We start from the raw sequence: 18,334 nt of genomic DNA, 5'->3' as shown, positions 1-18,334 counted from the left end.
TTCTACCCTTAACTCCCCGTGCCTTCCCATTCTACCCCTAACTCCCCCTGCCTTCCCATTCTATCCCTAACTCCCCCTAACTCCCCCTGCCTTCCCATTCTACCCTTAACTCCCCGTGCCTTCCCATTCTACCCATAACTCCCCCTGCCTTCCCATTCTACCCCTAACTCCCCCTGCCTTCCCATTCTATCCCTAACTCCCCCTAACTCCCCCTGCCTTCCCATTCTATCCCTAACTCCCCCTAACTCCCCCTGCCTTCCCATTCTACCCCTAACTCCCCCTAACTCCCCCTGCCTTCCCATTCTATCCCTAACTCCCCCTAACTCCCCCTTCCTCCCCAACCTACCCCTGAATCCCTCTTCCTTCTCCACCTGTGTTCTTACCTGTCTCACATCTTTTCCCAGTGAACCCCTGTTGACAGGTACAGGTGTCCGGGTTTACACAGGATCCTCCGTTCTGGCACAAACCATCACACAAAGCTGGGGGGGACATAGGAGGGACGAATTAGTCTCGATTGAGCTACTTACAGCAAGTGCATATAGCAGCTGGACAGATTATGCTATATTGGATCCTTCCTAGACATACAGTAACTAGACAGATGATGCTATGATGGATCCTTCCTAGACATACAGTAACTAGACAGATGATGCTATGATGGATCCTTCCTAGACATACAGTAACTAGACAGATGATGCTATGATGGATCCTTCCTAGACATACAGTAACTAGACAGATGATGCTATGATGGATCCTTCCTAGACATACAGTAACTAGACAGATGATGCTATGATGGATCCTTCCTAGACATACAGTAACTAGACAGATGATGCTATGATGGATCCTTCCTAGACATACAGTAACTAGACAGAGGATGCTATAATGGGTCCTTCCTAGACATACAGTAACTAGACAGATGTTGCTATCATGGATCCATCCTAGACATACAGTAACTAGACAGATGATGCTATAATGGATCCTTCCTAGATGTACAGTAACTAGACAGATGATGCTATAATGGATCCTACCTAGACATACAGTAACTAGACAGAGGATGCTATGATGGATCCTTCCTAGACGTACAGTAACTAGACAGATGATGCCATTTGGGAAACGCTGATTTGGTGGATGCAAAGACAGGTGTTGTTGAAATGTAGTGTGTCTGTAACGGCTGTATCTTGAAATGTCTGTTTTATTGAATCGCCATGTGGATTTGGGAATGATCTGTTCTCAGGGCACCACTGATAATGAGACCCTGGTCTCCATTGGGCACAGGATGGAAGTGTGTGTGTGTGTGTGTGTGTGTGTGTGTGTGTGTGTGTGTGTGTGTGTGTGTGTGTGTGTGTGTGTGTGTGTGTGTGTGTGTGTGTGTGCGCGAGTGTGTGCGTCAACCACACATGTGTGTACTTAAATGCTGGAGTGTGTGTACATGTGTGCGTATGGTGAGAGTGTAAAGTGGGTATGTATACGTGTGTGTCTCACCTCTGCAGACTGACCCGTTGCCTACATAGCCTGGTTTACAGGAGCAGCTGTGGCCCCCCACCGTGTTGAAACAGATGGCATTCTCATCACAGCTGTGAAGACCTGTCGTACACTCATCATGTTCTGGATGGAGACAAGAAGAGAATAACTACACTGATAACACACACACACCTCCATTCAACCCCTCTATCTATACAGTAGTCAGCTAGTAAGGTGTGTGTGTGTGTGTGTGTTTGCATGCTGCTCTGTACCTCAATCTTCCAATCCCTTCAACTGGCCCCAGATTAAAAAGAGATGGGGAAAGTAGAAAATCCTGTTTGGCTCATTTTGAAAACATGTGATTCTCTGATGTCTAAGATGCTTAACAGACAGCCTGAACATGTCCCTCAGGTAACCAGGGAAGAAAGAGAAACGCTCTTACTTGGTAGAAAAGTGAGAAATCAAAACTTCAAAAATCTAAAATTTTCCTCTTTAAAAAACTCAAAGGTAGATGTGTGAGAGAGAGAGAGAGAGAGAGAGAGAGAGAGAGAGAGAGAGAGAAAGAGAGAGAGAGAGAGAGAGAGCGCGACGTCATTATTCCTTAATAAAGTCAGATGAAAATGAAAAGCAGCTGATTGTTATTAGAACCAATGAGAACCAGAGAGACTAGACATCTCTCTCTATGTTAAACTACTCTGACAGAAATAACTAGAGATAACTGATTAGAGTTACGCTACAGATAACACTATATCATATGAAAAGCAGCCTCTGAATATCACACACTAACTGGCTGACATATATAATAATATTCACCTGAAAGAGTTCTCTGACTGATTGTCTATGTGTAGTCTGTGATAATGTATGTTTAATCACCATTGAGAGCTGACCCTGATTTAACCCATCAATCATATGATAACTATGTTGCTCCAGTCTGTTAAGAATGAATAAAGAGCTTGACTTCACTACGCTGAGGTGTCCCACTGTCTGTCACTGCATATGTGAGAGGGTTACCTGTGGCGGTGTGTGTCTGTGTGTAAATATGTGAGAGGGTTACCTGTAGCGGTGTGTGTGTCTGTGTGTGTGTGTGTACATATGTGAGAGGGTTACCTGTAGCGGTGTGTGTCTGTGTGTACATATGTGAGAGGGTTACCTGTAGCGGTGTGTGTCTGTGTGTACATATGTGAGAGGGTTACCTGTAGCGGTGTGTGTGTCTGTGTGTACATATGTGAGAGGGTTACCTGCGGCGGTGTGTGTGTGTGTGTCTGTGTGTGTGTGTGTGTGTGTGTACATATGTGAGAGGGTTACCTGTGGCGGTGTGTGTGTGTCTGTGTGTGTGTGTGTGTGTGTGTGTGTGTGTGTGTGTGTGTGTGTGTACATATGTGAGAGGGTTACCTGCGGCGGTGTGTGTGTGTGTGTCTGTGTGTGTGTGTGTGTGTGTGTGTGTGTGGTGTGTGTGTGTGTGTGTGTGTACATATGTGAGAGGGTTACCTGTGGCGGTGTGTGTGTGTCTGTGTGTGTGTGTGTGTGTGTGTGTGTACATATGTGAGCGGGTTACCTGTGGCGGTGTGTGTGTCTGTGTGTGTGTACATATGTGAGAGGGTTACCTGTGGCGGTGTGTGTGTGTCTGTGTGTGTGTGTGTGTGTGTGTGTGTGTGTGTGTGTGTGTGTGTACATATGTGAGAGGGTTACCTGCGGCGGTGTGTGTGTGTGTGTACATATGTGAGAGGGTTACCTGTGGCGGTGTGTGTGTGTGTGTGTGTGTGTGTGTGTGTGTGTGTGTGTGTGTGTGTGTCTGTGTGTGTGGGTACATATGTGAGAGGGTTACCTGCGGCGGTGTGTGTGTGTGTCTGTGTGTGTGTGTGTGTGTGTGTGTGTGTGTGTGTGTGTGTGTGTACATATGTGAGAGGGTTACCTGTGGCGGTGTGTGTGTGTCTGTGTGTGTGTGTGTGTGTGTGTGTGTACATATGTGAGCGGGTTACCTGTGGCGGTGTGTGTGTGTGTGTCTGTGTGTGTGTGTGTGTGTGTGTGTGTGTGTACATATGTGAGAGGGTTACCTGCGGCGGTGTGTGTGTGTGTGTCTGTGTGTGTGTGTGTGTGTGTGTGTGTGTGTGTGTGTGTGTGTGTGTACATATGTGAGAGGGTTACCTGTGGCGGTGTGTGTGTGTCTGTGTGTGTGTGTGTGTGTGTGTGTACATATGTGAGCGGGTTACCTGTGGCGGTGTGTGTGTCTGTGTGTGTGTACATATGTGAGAGGGTTACCTGCGGCGGTGTGTGTGTGTGTGTGTGTGTGTGTGTGTGTGTGTGTGTGTGTGTGTGTGTGTGTGTGTGTGTACATATGTGAGAGGGTTACCTGTGGCGGTGTGTGTGTGTGTGTGTGTACATATGTGAGAGGGTTACCTGCGGCGGTGTGTGTGTGTGGTGTGTGTGTGTGTGTGTGTACATATGTGAGAGGGTTACCTGCGGCGGTGTGTGTGTGTGTGTGTGTGTGTGTACATATGTGAGAGGGTTACCTGCGGCGGTGTGTGTGTGTGTGTCTGTGTGTGTGTGTGTGTGTCTGTGTGTGTGTGTGTGTGTGTGTGTGTGTGTGTGTGTGTGTGTACATATGTGAGAGGGTTACCTGCGGCGGTGTGTGTGTGTGTGTGTGTGTGTGTGTGTGTGTGTGTGTGTGTGTACATATGTGAGAGGGTTACCTGCGGCGGTGTGTGTGTGTGTCTGTGTGTACATATGTGAGCGGGTTACCTGTGGCGGTGTGTGTGTCTGTGTGTGTGTACATATGTGAGAGGGTTACCTGTGGCGGTGTGTGTGTGTGTGTGTGTGTGTGTGTGTGTGTGTGTGTGTGTGTGTGTGTGTGTGTGTGTGTGTGTGTGTGTGTGTGTGTGTGTGTGTGTGAGAGGGTTACCTGTGGCGGTGTGTGTGTGTGTGTGTGTGTGTGTGTGTGTGTGTGTGTGTGTGTGTGTGTGTGTGTACATATGTGAGAGGGTTACCTGCGGCGGTGTGTGTGTGTGTGTGTGTGTGTGTGTGTGTGTGTGTGTGTGTGTGTGTGTGTGTGTGTGTGTGTGTGTGTGTGTGTGCGTGTGTGTGTGTACATATGTGAGAGGGTTACCTGCGGCGGTGTGTGTGTCTGTGTGTGTGTGTACATATGTGAGAGGGTTACCTGCGGCGGTGTGTGTGTGTGTGTGTCTGTGTGTGTGTGTGTGTGTACATATGTGAGAGGGTTACTTGCGGCGGTGTGTCTGTGTGTGTGTCTGTGTGTGTGTGTGTGTGTACATATGTGAGAGGGTTACCTGCGGCGGTGTGTGTGTGTGTGTGTGTGTGTGTGTGTGTGTGTGTGTGTGTGTGTGTGTGTCTGTGTGTGTGTACATATGTGAGAGTGTTACCTGCGGCGGTGTGTGTGTGTGTGTCTGTGTCTGTGTGTGTGTGTACATATGTGAGAGGGTTACCTGCGGCGGTGTGTGTGTGTGTGTCTGTGTCTGTGTGTGTGTGTACATATGTGAGAGGGTTACCTGCGGCGGTGTGTGTGTGTGTGTGTGTGTCTGTGTGTGTGTACATATGCGAGAGGGTTACCTGCGGCGGTGTGTGTGTGTGTGTCTGTGTGTGTGTGTGTCTCTGTGTGTGTTTGCGTGCACGGGGACGTGTGTATGTGGCGATGTGGGCAGCGGTGTGTGTGTGTGTGTGTGTTGGCTCAACGCCTCAGGCTGTTAACTACATATGACAGAGGTCCTGTCCACCACGATGAGAGCCAACCGGCCGTGACAGTGGGAATGACACCAATTACCCTCTGTAATTACACCTCTCAACAGACCACTAATACTGCTCTCAGACCTGCCATGCATAACACCTCTCAACAGACCACTAATACTGCTCTCAGACCTGCCATGCATAACACCTCTCAACAGACCACTAATACTGCTCTCAGACCTGCCATGCATAACACCTCTCAACAGACCACTAGACTGCTCTAGTCTAGACACCGGTCTCCTCTCTACTAGACTGCTCTGGTCTGGACACCGGTCTCCTCTCTACTAGACTGCTCTGGTCTGGACACCGGTCTCCTCTCTACTAGACTGCTCTAGTCTAGACACCAGTCTCCTCTCTACTAGACTGCTCTGGTCTGGACACCGGTCTCCTCTCTACTAGACTGCTCTGGTCTGGACACCGGTCTCCTCTCTACTAGACTGCTCTGGTCTAGACACCAGTCTCCTCTCTACTAGACTGCTCTGGTCTGGACACCAGTCTCCTCTCTACTAGACTGCTCTGGTCTGGACACCGGTCTCCTCTCTACTAGACTGCTCTGGTCTGGACACCAGTCTCCTCTCTACTAGACTGCTCTGGTCTGGACACCAGTCTCCTCTCTACTAGACTGCTCTGGTCTGGACACCAGTCTCCTCTCTACTAGACTGCTCTAGTCTGGACACCAGTCTCCTCTCTACTAGACTGCTCTGGTCTGGACACCAGTCTCCTCTCTACTAGACTGCTCTGGTCTGGACACCAGTCTCCTCTCTACTAGACTGCTCTGGTCTGGACACCAGTCTCCTCTCTACTAGACTGCTCTGGTCTGGACACCAGTCTCCTCTCTACTAGACTGCTCTGGTCTGGACACCGGTCTCCTCTCTACTACACTGCTCTGGTCTGGACACCGGTCTCCTCTCTACTAGACTGCTCTGGTCTGGACACCGGTCTCCTCTCTACTAGACTGCTCTGGTCTGGAGACCAGTCTCCTCTGAGTTAGACATCAGCTATTTGGCAATGTTTCATATTATGGATCAAATTAATCACAAAGTCAGTCCATAAATATTATACAATAAGAGTCATTTAGAAACTTGTGTTCTGTCACTGCTGTAAACACTGGGTCATTAATATTATACAATAAGAGTCATTTAGAAACTAGTGTTCTGTCACTGCTGTAAACACTGGGTCATTAATATTATACAATAAGAGTCATTTAGAAACTAGTGTTCTGTCACTGCTGTAAACACTGGGTCATTAATATTATACAATAAGAGTCATTTAGAAACTAGTGTTCTGTCACTGCTGTAAACACTGGGTCATTAATATTATACAATAAGAGTCATTTAGAAACTAGTGTTCTGTCACTGCTGTAAACACTGGGTCATTAATATTATACAATAAGAGTCATTTAGAAACTAGTGTTCTGTCACTGCTGTAAACACTGGGTCATTAATATTATACAATAAGAGTCATTTAGAAACTAGTGTTCTGTCACTGCTGTAAACACTGGGTCATTAATATTGCCAGAGCGTAGTGGCTAAAATATGAATCATCTTGTGCGAGCTGTGATAAGACGAATAAATAATTTCAATGCTAATGTTTTCCTGGTTCTTGGACAATGTAATCTACCAGCCCCTACCACTTTGGCTGATGTAATTACAAGGATAGACAAGTAGCTCCAATCATTAAAACATTGCTGTTTATCTATCATTTCACTGGGGAGAAAATAAATGATTTCTCATTATGAGAGGACAGGAGGGGTGAGGTGAGGAGAGGAGAGGAGAAACCTGGTGGCATTATACACAGATCAACGTTTCAGCTCTTTATAATGTTGTGGCTGTAAACTAACAGTTTACAGTCTCCACACAATATCTAATGGATTCATGGCATTTCACTGAATCCTGGAACTAAATGTAATGAGCCAAAGGCACAAAGGGGCTTCTATGTGAAGACACGTTCAGTATCTAGAGAGTGGAAAGCTTTAGGATTAGCCTGGTCCCAGATCTGTAGCTATGTCATATAGCCAACTCTTCTCTCTATGTTATAGCCTGGTCCCAGATCTGTAGCTATGTCATATAGCCAACTCTTCTCTCTATGTTATAGCCTGGTCCCAGATCTGTAGCTATGTCATATAGCCAACTCTTCTCTCTATGTTATAGCCTGGTCCCAGATCTGTAGCTATGTCATATAGCCAACTCTTCTCTCTATGTTATAGCCTGGTCCCAGATCTGTAGCTATGTCATATAGCCAACTCTTCTCTCTATGTTATAGCCTGGTCTCAGATCTGTAGCTATGTCATATAGCCAACTCTTCTCACTATGTTATAGCCTGGTCTCAGATCTGTAGCTATGTCATATAGCCAACTCTTCTCTCTATGTTATAGCCTGGTCCCAGATCTGTAGCTATGTCATATAGCCAACTCTTCTCTCTATGTTATAGCCTGGTCTCAGATCTGTAGCTATGTCATATAGCCAACTCTTCTCTCTATGTTATAGCCTGGTCTCAGATCTGTAGCTATGTCATATAGCCAACTCTTCTCTCTATGTTATAGCCTGGTCCCAGATCTGTAGCTATGTCATATAGCCAACACTTCTCTCTATGTTATAGCCTGGTCCCAGATCATGTGCTTTAGTCACCTCCTCTCACTGCATGTACAGTGCATTCAGAGAGTATTCAAACCTCTTGAATTATTCCACATTTGTTGTGTTACAGTCTGAATTCAAAATAGATTCAATAATTTTTTTTATCTCACCCATCTACACACAATACCTCATAATGACATCACAATACCTCATAATGACATCACAATACCTCATAATGACAAAGTGAAAACGTGTTTTTAGAAATTTTTGCAAATGTATTGATAATGAAATAGAGAAATATCTCATTTACATATGTATTCACACCCCTGAGTCAATCAATACATGTTAGAATCACCTTTGGCAGTGATTACATCTGTGAGTCTTTCTGGGTAGGTCTTTAAAAGAGCTTTGCACATCTGGATTGTACAATATTTTCACATTCTTCTAGCTCTGTCAAGTTGGTTGTTGATCGTTGCTAGACAGACATTTTCAAGTCGATTTAAGTAACTAGCCCACTCAGGAACATTCGCCCTGATACGCAACTCCAGTGAATATGTGGCTTTGTGTTTTAGGTTATTGTCCTGCTGAAAGATGAATTTCCTTCCCACTGTCTGGTGGAAAGCAGACTGAACCATGTTTTCCTCTAGGATTTTGCCTGTGCTTAGCTCTATTCCATTAATTTTATCCCCCCAAAAACTCGCTAGTCCTTGCAAATGACAAGCATACCCATAACATGATGCAGCCACCACCGCCATGCCTGAAAATAGGAAGAGTGGTACTAGTGATGTGTTGTGTTGGATTTTCCCTAAACATAACACTTTGTGTTCAGGACATAAAGTCAATTTCTTTGCCACATTTTTTGCAGTTTTACTTTAGTGCCTTACTGCAAACAGGATGCATGTTTTGGAATAATTTTAGTCTGTACAGGATTCCTTCTTTTTCACTCTGTCATTTGGTCAATGTTGTTGATCCATCTTCATTTTTCACAGCCATTAAACTCTGTAAATGTTTTAAAGTCACCATTGGCCTCATGGTGAATTCCCTTTGCAGTTTCCTTCCTCTCCGGGAACTGAGTCAGGAAGGACGCCTGTATTTTTATAGTGAGCAGGTGTATTGTTACACCATCCAAAGTGTAATTAATAACTTCACCATACACAGAATAGTAAAGGTACTGTACGAAACATTTACAATTGAGATAACCATCAAAGCGACAGGTTTTGTTAGCAGCACAATTCGATTTTTAAAGAGATAGCTATGAGGGATTCAGCCAAGAGATGAGATACCAAATTAAACGTATTTTAAATGTTAACATCATCATAGCCCCTATGCTATTCAGTTGCCTGAGGAAGCAATGCTATTTCCAGAGGCATATGTGGGCATTACAAACGTGGACAAGACACGTCTCCACAGTCACAACGTCCCACAGCATCTACCAAATTATAACAACATATGTGAACAAACAAATGTGTTATAAAATATCTAAATAAGAACACTAGAACATTTTGTCCCAGCAATGTGGAAATGTGTCTTTGGCTAGTCTTTCCTGTTGGCTTCACAGCATGATTTAGTAATGAAGTCACGATTAGTAATAAAGTCGTTCTAGTAATAAAGTCATTCTGTACAGAGAGCTCCGTCACTTACCAAAGGAACAGAACAGATAAAAGCTGTGACTAAACTCCATGCCATCTGCTTCTAGTGTGAAGGAGCTAAATTGCCTAGCATTAGAGATATTATCTTTTTAATTACTGATCCACAGCAAATGTGCCGTGTCAACCCCACTGAGTCTCTCTCTCTCTCTCTCTCTCTCTCTCTCTCTCTCTCTCTCTCTCTCTCTCTCTCTCTCTCTCTCTCTCTCTCTCTCTCTCTCTCTCGTTAGAGCAGACATGTTTGAATTAGTCATGAACATAAGACCAACATAGCAGCTAACCTCTAATGCTAGCCCACTTCTCAAACAAACAACCCTGATGTCAAATCATGCAACGTAAGGTAAAGTAGCTTTACTCTGATCAACAACACTGTCCTTTGTAGAAGTCTGGCCTGCAGTGTGTGTGTGCCCATGCACGTGTGTGTGTGCGTGTGTGTTGCTCACCTGTGCAGGAATAGTCATCGATCCGGATGTATCCAGTGTGGCAGATGCACATGAAGGATCCTGGAGTGTTGACACACATGGTGTTCTCTCTGCAGTAGTGCTTTCCCTCAGCACACTCATCAATATCTGGAATACAGACCAACGGGTCAAACAGACTGTTACAGGAAGGTCAATAAGGACCAACTAAGACCCAGACCCTCCCCCAGTCGATACAATTAAGAACCAGTGTCCTGCACTAAGCTGAAGCCTATACCTGGTCCTTCCTAGTCTATAGCATATACCATCAGATATAGCTGTATAGTGGACCCCCCAATGTCTAGAACATTGAAAGTGATGAAATGTTGTGTAACAATATATGTGTGTATTCCACCCACCAACTAGTCTCTGTTTCATCAACCACCAGCTAGTCTCTTATGACAGACTGTTACATCAAATTGAGTAGCTGCCAGGCCATTCAACACCTGGTTCTGGGTCTTGAGATTAGACTACCCACCAGCTGATTGGCTTTCTTCAGACATTCTAACCTGCATGGTTCACTGATTTTCACAATCAATTGACAGTTCAAATCCTCCCATGCTCTTCTGTGCATTGGCCTAAAGCTTTGAAAACCATATTGTCTGTTTGCAACAGTCTGATCAATATATAGCCACAAATCCTTTCTGTCTAACCGCAGTTGGTGGGTCATTTAACTGTTAAAGAGGAACAGTTGCATTGTCTTTCCTAAATCAAGTCCTTGCTTGACAGATCTCTTCCCAATCCTAAGGCTTTAACCATTCTCTTTTATTTCAGTTCAAATAAAGTAACTATGCTGCCTCGTCCTAGAACGTTTGAACAGTTTTAGAATCATTCAAACGGAGAAATATATTTTAAATTAGAGTGCCGTCAGATCCGTTCTCCCCTACACTCTTAGAAAAAAGGGTTCCAAAAGGGTTCTTCGGCTGTCCCCATAGGATAACTCTTTTTGGTTCCAGGTAGAAACATTTTTGGTTCCAGGTAGAAGTCTCTGTTTGCGCAAGTCACATGTGCAACCAGAGGATAAAAAACTCTAGACCATCTTTACTCCACACACAGAGACGCATACAAAGCTCTCCCCCGCCCTCCATTTGGAAAATCTGACCATAATTCTAGCCTCCTGATTCTTGCTTACAACAAAAATTAAAGCAGGAAGTACCAGTGACTCGCTCAAAACGGAAGTGGTCAGATGACGCGGATGCTACGCTACAGGACTGTTTTGCTAGCACAGACTGAAATATGTTACGGGATTCATTCAATGGCATTGAGGAGTATACCCCCTCAGCCACCGGCTTCATCAGTAAGTGCATCAACGACGTTGCCACCTCAGTGACCGTACATATCCCAACAAGAAGCCATGGATTACAGGCAACATTGGCACGGATGCTTATAAGACATCCTGCTATGCCCTCAGACAAACCGTCAAACAGGCAAAGCGTCAATACAGGACTAAGATTGAATCCTATTACAACGGCTCTGACGCTCGTCGGATGTGGCAGAGCTTGCAAACTATTAGGGAAACCCAGCCACGAGCTGCCCAGTGACGCGAGCCTACCAGATAGGCTAAATACCTTTTATGCTCGTTTTGAGGCAAGCGACACTGAAGCATATATGAGAACACCAGCTTTTCTGAACGACTATGTGATCACACTCTCCGTAGCCAATGTGAGCGAGACCTTTCAACAGATCAACATTCACAAGGCCGTGGGGCCAGACGGATTACGAGGATGTGTACTCAGAGCATGCGCGGACCAACTGGCAAGTGTCTTCACTGACATTTTCAACCAGTCTGTAAAACCTACATGTTTCAAGCAGACCACCATAGTCCCTGTGCCCAAGAAAGTGAAGGTAACCTGCCTAAATGACTACTTCGCCATAAATATCACATCGGTAGCCATGAAGTGCTTTGAAAGGTTAGTCATGGCTCAAATCGACACCATCATCCCAGAAACCCTAGACCCACTCCAATTCACATACCGCCACAACAGATCCACAGATGACAAAATCTCAATTGTACACCACACTGCCCTTTCCCTCCTGGACAAAAGGAACTCCTGACAGCTGACTGCTGTTAGAATGCTGTTCATTGACTACAGCTTAGCGGTCAACACCATAGTGCTCACAAAGCTCATCGCTAAGCTAAGGACCCCGGGACTAAACACCTCCCTCTGCAACTGGATCCTGGACTTCCTGACGGGCCGCCCCCAGGTGGTAAGAGTAGGTAACACATCTGCCACGCTGATGCTCAACACGGGGTCCCCTCAGGGGTGTGCGCTTAGTCCCCTCCTGTACTCCCTGTTCACCCACGACTGCGTAGCCAAGCACAACTCCAACACCATCATTAGATTTGCTGACTACACAACAGTGGTAGGCTCGATCACCGACAATGATGAGACAGCCTATAGGGTGGAGGCCAAAGACCTGGCAGTGTGGTGCCAGGCCAACAACCTCTCTCTCAATGTGAGCAAGATAAAGGAGCTGATTGTGGACTGAACAGACGCCCATTTCCATCGACGGGGCTGAAGTGGAGCTGGTCGAGAGTTTCAAGTTCCTTGGTGTCCACATCACCAACAAACTTTCTTGGTCCAAACACACCAAGAAAGTTGTGAAATGGGCACGACCATGCCTTTTCCCCCTCATGAGACTGAAAAGGTTTGGCATATGTCCCCAGATCCTCGCAAAATTCTACAGCTGCACCATCAAGAGCATCCAAAAAATTGTCAAAAGACTCGGCAATCGGTACCGGAGTGCCACGTTTAGATTCAAAAGGCTCCCTAACACCTTCTACCCCCAAGCCATAAGACTGCTCCCGGACTATTTTCATAGTTTATTTAGTAAATATTTTCTTAATTCTATTTTCTTAAAACTGCATTGTTGGTTAAGGGCTTGAAAGTAAGCATTTCACGGTAAGGTCTACAACTGTTGTATTCGGCGCATGTGACAAATAAAATGTTGATTTGATTTGACTTGAAGGTATCTGGATGAAGTGTCACAGCAAAGTGCTCTGTCTCTTTTATAGAACACTGTTCATTGAGAGAGGAATGATGGAAAACCTCAGAGTGCCTCAAGCACGCAAGCACACAAACACACACACGTCAATGAGTATTCATGCAGCTTGTAGCCTATAATGGAATGGGATCTTCAATCTCCATGATCTAACTCATCTCTATGGTGGTGCTATCGCTACGAGATGCACGGCGCTGAGCCTGGGGTAAGATGATGTCTTCAGTGATTTTGCAACGCACAACTCCGGAATCACGACATCCCATGTTGAATTTTCAAACAGCCAAATACGATCCCCCATGTCAAACCAAATATGTTTGAAAACAGAATATTAGCTTGTGGGGGATATTTTTACATTTATACTGACAGACCGCCAGGTTCTTTGATAAGCAAAGCAACACCCTCTTTAAACCCATTCTAATCACATCGTCAACCACTGTCTGTCAAGGACACAACAGTCAATTCAAAAGCTCCATGTTCACCCCAGTCTGTAGACATATAAATTGAAATAGATGCATTCTCAGCAGCTTTCAATACTATATAAGCCCTTATTGTGGTAGCTATAGTTATAGACTGAACAGTAGAGAGAATCACACAGCTTTTAATAGCAGACCAGACGTGGTAGCTATAGTTATAGACTGAACAGAAGAGAGTATCACACAGCTTTTAATAACAGACCAGATGTGGTAGCTATAGCTATAGACTGAACAGCAGAGAGAATCACACAGCTTTTAATAACAGACTAGATGTGGTAGCTATAGTTATAGACTGAACAGCAGAGAGAATCACAGAGCTTTTAATAACAGACCAGATGTGGTAGCTATAGCTATACCTGCAACAGCAGAGAGAATCACACAGCTTTTAATAACAGACCAGACATGGTAGCTATATCTATACCTGCAGCAGCAGAGAGAATCACACAGCTTTTAATAGCAGACCAGATGTGGTAGCTATATCTATACCTGCAGCAGCAGAGAGAATCACACAGCTTTTAATAACAGACCAGACGTGGTAGCTATATCTATACCTGCAGCAGCAGAGAGAATCACACAGCTTTTAATAGCAGACCAGATGTGGTAGCTATATCTATACCTGCAGCAGCAGAGAGAATCACACGGCTTTTAATAGCAGACCAGACGTGGTAGCTATATCTATACCTGCAGCAGCACAGAGAATCACACAGCTTTTAATAACAGACCAGACGTGGTAGCTATATCTATACCTGCAGCAGCAGAGAGAATCACACAGCTTTTAATAACAGACCAGATGTGGTAGCTATAGCTATACCTGCAACAGCAGAGAGAATCACACAGCTTTTAATAACAGACCAGACATGGTAGCTATATCTATACCTGCAACAGCAGAGAGAATCACACAGCTTTTAATAGCAGACCAGACGTGGTAGCTATATCTATACCTGCAGCAGCAGAGAGAATCACACAGCTTTTAATAACAGACCAGACGTGGTAGCTATATCTATACCTGCAGCAGCACAGAGAATCACACAGCTTTTAATAACAGACCAGATGTGGTAGCTATATCTATACCTGCAGCAGCACAGAGAATCACACAGCTTTTAATAACAGACCAGATGTGGTAGCTATAGCTACAGACTGAACAGCAGAGAGAATCACACAGCTTTTAATAGCAGACCAGACATGGTAGCTATATCTATACCTGCAACAGAAGAGAGAATCACACAGCTTTTAATAACAGACCAGATGTGGTAGCTATAGACTGAACAGCAGAGAGAATCACACAGCTTTTAATAACAGACCAGACGTGGTAGCTATAGCTATACCTGCAACAGCAGAGAGAATCACACAGCTTTTAATAGCAGACCAGATGTGGTAGCTATAGCTATACCTGCAGCAGCAGAGAGAATCACACAGCTTTTAATAACAGACCAGACGTGGTAGCTATATCTATACCTGCAGCAGCAGAGAGAATCACACAGCTTTTAATAGCAGACCAGACGTGGTAGCTATATCTATACCTGCAGCAGCAGAGAGAATCACACAGCTTTTAATAGCAGACCAGACGTGGTAGCTATAGCTATACCTGCAGAAGCAGAGAGAATCACACAGCTTTTAATAGCAGACCAGACGTGGTAGCTATAGCTATACCTGCAGCAGCAGAGAGAATCACACAGCTTTTAATAGCAGACACGATGTGGTAGCTATAGCTATACCTGCAACAGCAGAGAGAATCACACAGCTTTTAATAGCAGACCAGACGTGGTAGCTATAGCTATACCTGCAACAGCAGAGATAATCACACAGCTTTTAATAGCAGACCAGACGTGGTAGCTATAGCTATACCAGCAACAGCAGAGAGAATCACACAGCTTTTAATAGCAGACCAGACGTGGTAGCTGTAGCTATACCTGCAGCAGCAGAGAGAATCACACAGCTTTTAATAACAGACCAGACGTGGTAGCTATAGCTATACCTGCAACAGCAGAGAGAATCACACAGCTTTTAATAACAGACTAGATGTGGTAGCTATAGTTATAGACTGAACAGCAAGGAGAATCACACAGCTTTTAATAGCAGACCAGACGTGGTAGCTATAGCTATACCTGCAACAGCAGAGAGAATCACACAGCTTTTAATAACAGACTAGATGTGGTAGCTATAGCTATAGACTGAACAGCAGAGAGAATCTGTCACGTCCTGGCCAGTATAAGGATTAATTGTTATTGTAGTTTGGTCAAGACGTGGCAGAGGGTATTTGGTTTATGTGGTTCGGGGTGGTGTTTTTTCTAAAAGGGCATTTGATTTAAGTATTCCGGGGTTTTGGGCACTGTTCCTTGTTTACGTATTTCTATGTTGATCTAGCTGGTTGTATGTCTATGTTTGGTTAATTGGGGTGGACTTCCAATTGAAGGCAGCTGTGTGGTGTTGCCTTTGATTGGAAGTCCTATATTAGTTGGGTGTGTTTGTCTGTGTATTTGTGGGAGATTGTTTCTTGTTTAGTGTGAGTGAGCATAACAGGACTGTCTAGAAATCGTGAGTTCGTTTTTGTTATTTTGTATGTTCATTTTTGAGTTCATTAAATGTTCAAAATGAACTATCTCAACTCTGCTGCATATTGGTCCTCATTTTCCGACGATGATTTCGCCATATTTTCTGACGACGAAGAAATCCCTGACAGAATCACACAACTTTTAATAGCAGACCAGACGTGGTAGCTATATCTATACCTGCAACAGCAGAGAGAATCACACAGCTTTTAATAACAGACCAGACGTGGTAGCTGTAGCTATACCTGCAGCAGCAGAGAGAATCACACAGCTTTTAATAGCAGACCAGACGTGGTAGCTGTAGCTATACCTGCAGCAGCAGAGAGAATCACACAGCTTTTAATAGCAGACCAGACGTGGTAGCTGTAGCTATACCTGCAGCAGCAGAGAGAATCACACAGCTTTTAATAGCAGACCAGACGTGGTAGCTATAGCTATACCAGCAACAGCAGAGAGAATCACACAGCTTTTAATAGCAGACCAGATGTGGTAGCTATATCTATACCTGCAACAGCAGAGAGAATCACACAGCTTTTAATAACAGACCAGACGTGGTAGCTATATCTATACCTGCAGCAGCAGAGAGAATCACACGGCTTTTAATAACAGACCAGATGTGGTAGCTATATCTATACCTGCAGCAGCAGAGAGAATCACACGGCTTTTAATAACAGACCAGATGTGGTAGCTATATCTATACCTGCAGCAGCAGAGAGAATCACACAGCTTTTAATAGCAGACCAGACGTGGTAGCTATATCTATACCTGCAGCAGCAGAGAGAATCACACAGCTTTTAATAGCAGACCAGACGTGGTAGCTATAGCTATACCAGCAACAGCAGAGAGAATCACACAGCTTTTAATAACAGACCAGATGTGGTAGCTATATCTATACCTGCAGCAGCAGAGAGAGTCATATAGAACAACCAGTGCTGACTGCTGAGCCTCTGAAACAACCAGACAATACTGGGATTACTACCCCCTCCCTTTCTCTCCCTGTTTCTCTCTCTCCCTTGCTCTACCTCTTATTTTCTCTCACTCTCCCTTGCTCTACCTCTCTTTCTCTCACTATCGGTTTATTTCCTCATCTCCTTTCATTCCATGTTCTGTTCATTCTGTAATGTTCTGTTCATTCTGCAGAGAAGAGGAGGGGGGAAGGGGGGCAGCTCCGTAAACAGAAAGCCAGGAACAAACGTTTTACTTATAACATGGTTCAAACTGCTGAGGTAATTGACAAATGTAATATTATTATTTTTTTCAATTTCTTCTGATGTATGATGTGGCTTCCTTACAGGAAAGAAAATGAAAATAATACCTTTCCCACGAGTCCTAATTTAAGAAGTCAGAACTGCTGCAGTGTTAGCTTTGGGCTTCTGAGTCTTTCTGAGTCTTTCTGAGCTCTTGGAAACAAATAAATTACAAAGGATACACTACATAAAGCTAACCAGAGATATTGCAAAACAACAGTAAAAAGCCAGAGGGAGGATATTATCCAATAATGATACTGTTCATGGTTGAAAGAATGAAATGAAAATAGAGTCAGTAGCGCATGTTTCCATTTGCAGCGTGGTAGGAATACTTCAAAGGACTACACACAGTACTGTAGACTGCTCTCGCAACTTTAACTCCAAGACCTGCTTCATTAACCATTCTGCTACGACACGACGCGCTCTTTATACATGACATTCTCGCTTTCATTCATGTATAAAGAGCAGGGAGAGTGTCAAATCAAATCCAATTCTATTAGTCACATGCGCCAAATACAACAGGTGTAGTGAAATCCTTACTTACGAACCCCTAACCAACAATGCAGTTTCAAAAATACAGGGGGGGCTACCGGTACAGAGTCAACGTGCGGGGACACCGGTTAGTTGAGGTAGTACAGTATGTTCACGTAGGCAGAGCTATTAAAGTTACTATGCATTGATGATAACAACAGACAGTAGCAGGGATGTAAAAGAGGGGGGAGGGCAATGCAAATAGTCTGGGTAGCCATTTGATTAGTTGTTCAGGAGTCTTATGGCTTGTGGGTAGAAGCTGTTTAGAAGCCTCTTGGACCTAGACATGGTGCTCCGGTACCCTGCAGTAGCAGAGAGAACAGTCTACTAGGGTGGCTGGATTAAGGGATTGGGTTGCGCTCATGATCTAGGTTGACCTGGCCTGACCTCTCTGTACAGCAAATAGCAAAAATATGTGTAGAGTAGGACTATAAGTATATACACCTGTACTACACACACACACACACACACACACACACACACACACACACACCACACACACACACACACACACACACACACACACACTATGCTTGCAAACAAACAAGAATAACTAGATAAATTCTACCATTGCGCGGTAAGTCACAAGTAAGCCACCAATGATATTCCGCATGACTGTTAACTACAGACACCTGAAAAAGTCATTCTAAATGATCTC

The 18,334-nt window shown here is 44.5% G+C and overlaps 1 protein-coding gene across 1 annotated transcript in view; it reads right to left on the bottom strand.

Annotated features, from left to right (window-relative positions):
- nel (NEL protein) overlaps positions 1–18,334 on the bottom strand; it is a 174,985-nt gene that overhangs the window by 74,995 nt on the left and 81,656 nt on the right. The window contains exons 13-15 of the mRNA NM_001140146.1: positions 9,859–9,984; positions 1,480–1,602; positions 384–479 (exon numbers count right to left, since the gene is read on the bottom strand). Of these exons, the coding sequence (NP_001133618.1) occupies positions 384–479; positions 1,480–1,602; positions 9,859–9,984 (345 nt within the window). The remainder of the gene's footprint in view (positions 1–383; positions 480–1,479; positions 1,603–9,858; positions 9,985–18,334) is intronic.

This window comes from Salmo salar, chromosome 17, assembly GCF_965601325.2.
Source record: "Salmo salar chromosome 17, fSalSal1, whole genome shotgun sequence".
In the NCBI taxonomy this organism is placed as follows: Eukaryota; Metazoa; Chordata; class Actinopteri; order Salmoniformes; family Salmonidae; genus Salmo; species Salmo salar.
Note: the sequence above shows the minus strand (reverse complement) of the source record. Positions and strands in the feature narration are given on the sequence as shown.